Below are 9,161 nucleotides of genomic sequence, written 5' to 3'. Positions count from 1 at the left end.
CCCACCCTATAATCCGTCACGTTAGCATTTTATCCTCCGCCCCATTCACTTGCAATGGGGTGCCTTATAGCCCGCCCTATCTTTGTTAACTACTCCATCCGTCCCACGTTACTTGAAGCGTTTCTTTTCGGTACGGGATTTAAGAAAGTTGTATTAGTGAGTTAAATAAAGTAGATAAGAGAATAAAGTAAGAGAAAAAACAGAGAGTAAAGTAAAAGAATAAATAAAGTAGGTGACATTTGATGTTTTGTTTTCAGAAAAAAAAAAGAAATGACTCAAGTAACTTTGGATAACCCAAAATGGAATACGACTCAAGTAACTTGGGATGAAGGGAGTATAATATTGTATTTAGTTTTTAATTTTTATGCTTGCAATTATGTTAATTAGCAAAATAAATATAAAAACACCACAAATTAAAGGCAAACCATTCATTTACTTGATTAAAAAAAATAAGTTACTACAATAGGAAGAGTGGAAATAAAAAAACAAGTGTCGGGACTCATTCTTCAATTTGAAGAGAAATTGAGATGGGGGAAGACAGTGGAGTGAAAGGTGTGAAATGAAGTAAAAATGTAGTGATATATAAAAGAAATAAAAAAAATAAAAAAATGAAAAAGCGTGCTATCCTCTGGACCTATTGTCCTGACCCCCGCAATGGGGCGGATGATAGGCCGGATGATGCAAAAATCGGCCGATCGTCCACGGAGGATGGGGGTATCGGGCAGGCTATATCCTCCGCCCCATTGTAAATGCTCTAAACACACCAAACAATGAAACATAATAAATAAATAAGGCAACCTCCTAGCTGATTACAATGAAATCCTGAAACTCAAATTTGGCTATAGTAATAAGTAAACGATCTCATAGTTATTCATTCACTAGTCATATTTTACAACCATCAAATGTCCTTGTTCACTCCTAAACCATCCAATTTACTTGCTCGAGCCAATAAACCAGCTAGTTTTTGATCTGGGATTATGTTATCAGACTTCATCCTCTCCCTCAACCCATACGCCGGCACTTTAGCGTTGATGTACGCATAGAGGAGGGACCGATAAGGCCTGGCTGACGACGTGAAGCCGGTCCGTTTCATCTTGAGAAACATCCTCTCTGCATTTTGCACATCCCCTTTTTCTGCATAGGCATCCAAGATACTCAAGAAAGCACCAAGAAGATGCATTCCCCTTCTACCGCCAAGGCCCTTCTGAAGAATCGATTCGGCTCTTCCCACTTCTCCACCTCGAGCATAGAGGTTCACAAGCGCGTGCCAGGCCGGTGGCGTGATCGTGACGCCGCTCTCGGTCATACGTTTCACGACCTCCTCCCCTTTATCCAGCATCTTGTTGTCTGCATACATGTTTAGCATCAGAGAATAATGCTTTGAAGAGGGCCTCCTCACAACTCTCAGCAATTTGCTGAAGACCGCCTCAGCATCTTCGATTCTGTTGAGCCGCCCCCATGCTTGGATGCCAGCTATGCACTCCGCCATATCGGGATTGGACTCACATTCTCTCCAGATTCTCTCAACTTCGTCTGCCCTTCCAAGGGAACCGTAAATGGGAAGCAGAAACCGACAAGCCCAACGATTCTCAGTCAAATCGCCCCCTTCCATATCCTTCAATACAGCCTCGGCCTTAGCTTTCAGGCCGCTGTCGAGATAAGACTTGGCCACAGACGCCAGAATGTGCATACTAGGTTCTAAACCGTCGGACTTCATTTCTTCTAAAAGCCGCTCAATCCCACTAATATGACCAGACTGCCACTTCGCGTCAATCAAAATCTTGTAAGTGAAACTGGACAGTTTGATATTTTCTCTCTTCATCAATGACAAGACATCAGCGATTTTGTTCCGGTTCGTCCTCTTGTACAGAAGTAGCAACTGGTCACACGAAAAGCATGAAATGGGGAACAACTCCTTCATTTTACTGAAAAGCTCCTCAGCCTTGTTCACATCAACTGCAGTGACACAAGCTGCCAATAGAGTTCGGTAGACAACTTCAGTTCTTAGAGATTTGGGAATAATCTGCTGAATGTACTTTTCTGCCTCGACTATCCCACGCACCTTGGCTATTAAATCAACACGAGAAGCATAATTGCTTTCTGTTAACTCAGTAATCTTGCTTGACTCCAACCACTCGGAGAGCTGCAGTATAAGAAGTGAAAATGAGACAGCTCCTTCAAACCACAAGGACATAGAAAATGCAAGCCAGGTCATGTAAGTAATATGTAGAAAATTCACCGTGACACGCATAAAAAGAAACTATGATTCTAGGTTCAAAAATTTAAGATCAGATAATCAAACTGCCACATTTCCCTACTGAAAACTAAAAGTAAAACCGTCTTTTTTTGTTGCAGAAAGAAAGCGAAGCTAATCGGATGGCCTTATATCCCAACCAAAAACTCGCATCAAAATTCTCTAATCTTTGGCTTTATTAGACTGCTTACATTCAGTAAGGAATATCCAAGTGAAAGCTAGGTCAAGTAAGTAATATGTAGAAAATCTTATCCAACTAGTATGAAATTAAGCACTAAGACTTAACAAATATATGATGGTAGGCAAGATCTTAGCCATAAAACAAACTTCATTGTACAAGACAAGTAGAAGTTAACAGCAGCGGCTGAGAAATATGGGGAAACGAATATTCTCAAAGAAAGACTATAGAATCTTTGAACAGCCCTATAAAAACCAGTAGTTGACTACCAAGAGCACATTGTTGTCAATGAAAATAGCACGAAAACGAGAACAGGAACCTGCAAGGCCTGGCTGAACATTCTCCTTTTCCGAAAATACAATATGTTTGTTGATACTTCTGCAAGGGTCACCTCATTCCCAGCTTCAACCCACTTCTCCAAAGCCCTGCTCACCGGTAATCTCGTATCAGCAAGTATAGCCCTAGTCATGCCAGAAGGGGCTTTAATTTTATGAGTTTTCTCTTTCCCGACATCAGCCTCGGTATCATCAACAAGACTCTCACCCAGTGTAATCTCTGGCTCGAGAATCAACGCATCATCCATCTCAACTCCAGATGCAGCCTCCTCGACTGCACCTTGTTGAGCTCGAAGCACAGGAAAAACATCATCATGCTCAGCACCAGCATGGGAACAAAAGGTGTGAGCTTTCAAGCACGATTTTGAAGGAACAAATGTGTTGCACAATCTTTTTGAGCACATTGATGCATCCAATAATTTCCCTCGAGATTCACCATTGCAACTCTCAAAGCAACAACCTGATATCTCCGAATTCACATATCTAACTCGGGAGGTGCTTGAATTTAAAGCGCGGCTTCTGGAAAGGGAAAAAATTCACATAAAATTTGAATGCTTCAATTTTTAATTGGGGCACAAAAATAGCAGCAATTGAACAAGAACGCAGCAATGGCAAAAAGTTTCTCCGAGAAATGCATAAAATTTTTACTGCTTCATTCAGAAAAATGAGAAATTTCACCAAACTAACCACATCAGAATTCAAATAAACTAGAATTTCAGGTGCTAACTCCCTCCCTCTGATAAATAAAAACAGTTATATGTATGGGGAGAAAATTGAGAAATTGGTGAATTACTTGAGATGAATGGAGGTTCTTCGAATCGCCCACATACTGTTTGTCGAAATTCCAGATTTTCAGATCAAACACTTAGCAAACATGATAAAGAGTGAAGGAGATTGGAGAAATGGGTGTGAGAGAATTCTTTAAACCCTAAGAGCATGCGTAACGCTTGGGGCCGGGCCGCAAATTGCGAGTCCCGGCCCGTCCCATGCATTACACGGAAGTGCGGCACGGCTCAGGACCGTCCCGGTGACGCGTGACCGGCCTGGGGAGCGTCCCGCGTCCCGGCCCGGGACGGGGTTGCACGGAGACGGGCCGCAAGTCCCGCGTCCCGGCCCAGCGTTGCACGGTGACGGGCCGGGCCGCAACCAAATATATTTTTTTTTATTTTAAATTCGAAATTTTTTTCTATAAATACTACACCATTTTCATACACATTCAACTTCACATTCAACTTCAAATCTCTTCCTAAAATTCGAAAAAATGCCTCCTCGTCAAAGAATATTCGAAGATCAATTGACCCGAGTGTTAGGAGAGGCGGTACCGGCAATCCAAGAAGAAATGAACAACGAAGTTGAACGCTTCCAAGCTGCGAACGAACAACGAACCCGGGTACCACGTACCCGGATGTATATTCACCGAGACCGTGAACAAGCTGCCTTGCGGCTTTTCACTGATTATTTCTCTAGAGATCCGCGATGGAGTGATCAGATGTTCCGTCGCCGGTTCCGGATGCGGAGGCCTTTGTTCATACGCATTGTCAACGCCGTTGTAGCTCGTGACCCGTATTTCTGCCAAACTACCGATGCTGTGGGCCGGGAAAGTATATCGACGTTGCAGAAATGCACGTCTGCCATTCGTCAACTCGCTTACGGAACTACATCAGATATGTTCGATGAGTATCTCCATGTAAGCGAGCCTACTGGACGGGAGTCCCTCGCTAGATTCTGTCGGGCAGTCGTCGAAGCATTCAAGGATACGTACTTGAGAAAGCCAACGACCGACGACGTTAGCAAGTTGGTCGACATGCACGAGCGGGCCCACGGCTTCCCGGGGATGCTTGGAAGCATCGACTGTATGCACTGGCAGTGGAAGAATTGTCCAACGGCTTGGAGAGGACAATACACTAGCGGGCACAAGGGCACACATCCCACGATTGTGTTGGAGGCCGTTGCCGATTGCAGATTGTGGATCTGGCATGCCTACTTTGGTGTCGCGGGGTCCAACAACGACCTCAATGTGTTGAACGAGTCTCCATTGTTCAACGACTTGTGTGCTGGGCGAGCACCGAACGTAGAGTTCACGGCCAACCACCGTCGGTATAGTATGGGGTACTATCTGGCAGACGGGATCTACCCTCGATGGCCCGTGTTCGTGAGGACTATCACAGGGTTGTGATAGTCTTCATTTATTAGGGTTGGAGTTGTGAATAGTGTCATTTATTAGTTGCGGCCCGGGCCGCAACCTGCAGGGTTACAGCAGTTGTGGCCTGGGCCGCAACTGTAGAGGAATGATGACGTGGAGGGGACTTGGGGCCGGAAATGGGGACGGGGTTACTGATGCCCTAAAACCCCAGTCCGAGGAAAAACGTCAATCACGCCAATATTATCAATTAATTAAATTTATTAGCTTAATTGATATTAAAAATTAAATCAATATAACAATAAAATAATAATAAAAACACTAAAAAAATCAAATCGCTATTTAACAAATTGAAAATATAAAAGAGTAAAATTAGAAAAAAATTCAGTACTATAAAATTAAATTTTAAAAACACACGAAAATAAGAAAATCAAAGAAAGATATGGTGAAAAAATAAGAAAACCAAAGAAAGATATGGTGAAACTGAAATAAATATTGACACTAAGTTTCAAATTTAGGTCTCCTATATCTCACAATGGCTTGATCACTAAGGACAAAACGTTTCTCCCTCCAGTCCACTATTTATGATGTCCAGAAAAAAAGAGTCATATTTTTTTAAAATGAAAAGTTTCTCTCTTATACTTTATTCATACTAGTATCACGTCCGTACGATGCACAGATCATTTTAATTTCTTCATATTTATTTCATTATGCGAAATAAAATTTGTGAAATGATAAACAAAAGAATATTCGACATCCTCTTACTTTGGATTATACTTTTTCAATCAAAATAACCCTACATGGCCACAAGAGTGCGTTTAAATGCTAAATTTTCTTTAAAATGTCAATACGATCACATTAAAATTTCAACACTTATTTGTGTTGACTTTTGAATATTAGACTTAAAATTAAAAAGCATTTTAATTCAGTGAAAATATGAATTAACCGTTTAGTTATAACTGCAGGAGCAAGTTTACGTTGCAATAATTTAAGATTGCACTAGTGAGACACTTCTTAGTCGAGCTTCATTTCATTGCAATATAGTGACACTATACACTAAAAACCCAAACCTTGAAACCTAAATCATAAACCTTTAACTTTAAAATATACTCATCATGACCAACAAATTAGCCAAATATCAATAAAATTCTCCATCCGCCCCAGTTCAATTTTACTTTGTTGATCACTTATTCTATTTTGAGGGTTTTAGATCTTTATTCGATATCTTACAATGGGTCAGCCTACTTGATAATCCTTACTAATAGTAGAGGTTTTTTTTACCTGAATCTTGGATGTAAATCTGATTATATGCTCATATCAAGAAAGTGCAATTTTAATTAAAAAAACATGATGCCATTCTATTTTTTTTAAAAAAATTGTGCAAATCTATATACATATATAAAAGAGTTTTTCATGGTTAATTCACATTAATGGTGTATTAGTATTTAATTGCATATGTGTTTTTAATAATATGCTACTCTATCTGTTATAGAAATGTAAAAACGTTTCAATGAAATGTGATATATATAATTCAAAATTTATTTACTTTTATAATTTTAATAGTCTAATAAAAATGTGCAGTTTGTGATTCGTAGTTCTCATTTCATTCAATTAATCCACAACTTTAAAAATGATCTTTTATTTATATTATTTGCATGAACATTAATTTATTTTTATATTAATTAAAATTTTAAAAATTTAAGTAATATCTATATGGCTTAAAATTACGTCGCATCTATTGCTCTCGGATTAATGTATTGTTCACAGATATAAAACGACTTCCTCCTAGTGTGTTGAAGCATCTCCAACCCGCTAGACACCGACAATCTTGATAAAGCTCCAAAAATCGAGTATGCTTTTATTGTTATGTAATTCATCTACAACTCTATGTCTTTTTATAGCCATAAAACAAAGACATGGGAGGCCATAAAATTAATACACCATAAACCGCAAAACGATGGTAATGGAATGAGAGTTACAAAAGAGGTGAAGAGGCAAAGACTTCCCATGACCCACTAACGTCCCATGTTTAAATTTTTTGTCTTAATTAATTTCTTTGAACGCTTTTGTTAGATGCCCAACAATATTCAAGAAATTCAAGAAAATTTATAGAGGAACACTTCACACGTATGTCAAATTAAATTAATCAAAACCATATTTTTTAATAGTATTGCTAAATAGATTCTTTTTATTTACTATAGTAAAAAAAGATTTGTTTCATATTGATCTATATAAAAACCTTTTCATTTCTTTAATTATTAATAATAAAAAAACAAACAAATAAATAAAAATAAAAATAACTTTGAGAAACGACTATTGCTTGCTTCCCAGTCTCTTCAAAATCCCTTCCCATAATATATTTCTTCATCTTCTAGTCTTTTCAAGTCCCTTCCCATAAAAATAAAACTTTTCACATTCATAATTTTATTAAAAATCTATAATGTCTTATAACCTTCAAAAAAAACTTTTCATTTCACAAAGCTAAATCCTTATTCCATAAATACCCTTAAAACTCTAATTGTTATTCCATAAATACCCCCAAAACTCCCCCTTTATATATGTATAGATTTTCTCCATCTCTCATACTTAAACCACATTTTTTCCTTCTCTATGTTATTTTACTCACATTTTTACGCGCTTCTCGTTTGAGTGTTATGATGCACTATTTTTAAGCATTATAAATACTTGCAAGTATATAAGACAGAAAAAAAAGTATATAAGGCAGAAATAGTATAGCAAAAGGTCGGTACCGAGATATCGAACTCAGGAAAAAGAATTGCAACTGGCTATCATGTACTAAGCGTCATATAATATCTAAAGACACAATTATTTTGGGTTTTAAACTAAACAAAAATAAATAAAGTAAAAGAAACAAAATACAAAAATAAATAAGATAGAATCGGACAAATAGATGAATTTCAAGGATAATGATTTCACTAACTCAAGTTTTACCACAATTTCTCCCTATCATGCATCAATACTCATGTCACAATTATTGTACGAACACATCAGATAAACCAATCAAAGCTATCACCAATCAGAGATTGACAATAATCAAGGTAACAGCCAATTAATCGAACAAAAGCTCGGAATAATCAAGTGCAACGAGTTCTGAACATTAAACATAAAAAGAACTACATGAAGGTCAATTACTATCAATCCTCAAAATTATACTCCCTCCGTTTTCTAAAAATAGAAACATTTGAAATGGCACGAGTTTTAATGCACAATTCGTAAAGTAAGTGAGAAAAATTGGTAAAGTAAGAGAGATGAAAAGAAAAATGAGTAACGTAAGAGAGATGAAGAGAAAAAATAGTGAAAGTATAGTTAGTGGATTGTGGGGTCCATGTCCTAAAATAGAAAGATTCTAAAGTTTCTATTTTTAAAGAACGACCCAAAATGGAAATAGTTGCCATTTTTAAAAAACGAAGGGAGTACTGTTTAGCAATCCATAGACAGATGAATTAAAACAATAATTAAAGTACGAGCCATGGAATAAACAAACAAAACCCAAGGTTAAATCTTGAAGTCTTCATGCTTATCTTGCCTTGCTTCAATCTCCAAGAATGATGGAATAATTAAAATATAGAGTAGAGAGGGAGGAGTCTTGGAGGCTCCCTAAGAGTGTCTACTATGGAGTGGACATGGATGGTAGCACAACCACCAAAAGTTGTCCACAACAAGAAAAAGTTGACCATAGCCACAAAAACAGTTGTCCAACCCTATAATAGATATGTCTATAGCCACAAATCACAATATTTTATCAATTGTTGGAATATTTTTGTTAAATTTGATTAAACATTATCGGAAGATAATAATTAGAAAAAACACATAATTTAACATAAAGAAAAATTCAAACCAAATCTTCATTGTATTATAGATAGGGGAAAATTATACAACGAAAATTTTATAAAAACACCTAAAAAACACAGCCACCGCCTACTCGGTGGCGTCATCAGAATCCGCCGCTTCCTCTCCAGTTCATCGCAGTCGCCGTCGCCCTCCCCCACCCCCCCTCCCCATCAACCCCAGTTACTCACTCAGCCTCTATATGAGCTCGAAGAACACCCCTTGGTGACCAGGTCGGTCGCGGTCTGGTACAAGACACTGTTCTGCTGAAGTTGCTTCATCATCTGCACCTCCAGGTTCTTGTTTAACACTGAGACCGGGGTACTCATCATCGTGGGTGATCCAGACGGGGCCGCAGAGAGGCTAGAGGAAGCTCTAGCGTCTCGGATAGTCGTCTGCTAGCCC

General features: G+C 38.3%; 1 protein-coding gene across 1 annotated transcript; it reads right to left on the bottom strand.

The window, feature by feature from the left end:
• Window positions 1-769: 769 nt before the first annotated feature.
• LOC121809323 (pentatricopeptide repeat-containing protein At1g80270, mitochondrial-like) lies at window positions 770-3,701 on the bottom strand. The gene is made up of 3 exons (XM_042209891.1): window positions 3,561-3,701; window positions 2,752-3,286; window positions 770-2,143 (listed from the first exon to the last, which is right to left on the bottom strand). The coding sequence occupies exons 1-3, from the start codon at window positions 3,593-3,595 to the stop codon at window positions 899-901; spliced, it is 1,815 nt and encodes a 604-aa protein (XP_042065825.1). The 5' UTR covers window positions 3,596-3,701; the 3' UTR covers window positions 770-898.
• Window positions 3,702-9,161: the final 5,460 nt, after the last annotated feature.

The sequence above is a fragment of the Salvia splendens genome, chromosome 6 (genome assembly GCF_004379255.2).
Source record: "Salvia splendens isolate huo1 chromosome 6, SspV2, whole genome shotgun sequence".
NCBI classification, from domain to species: Eukaryota; Viridiplantae; Streptophyta; class Magnoliopsida; order Lamiales; family Lamiaceae; genus Salvia; species Salvia splendens.
The sequence above is the reverse complement of the archived record's forward strand: the minus strand, read 5'-3'. Positions and strand labels throughout refer to the sequence as shown.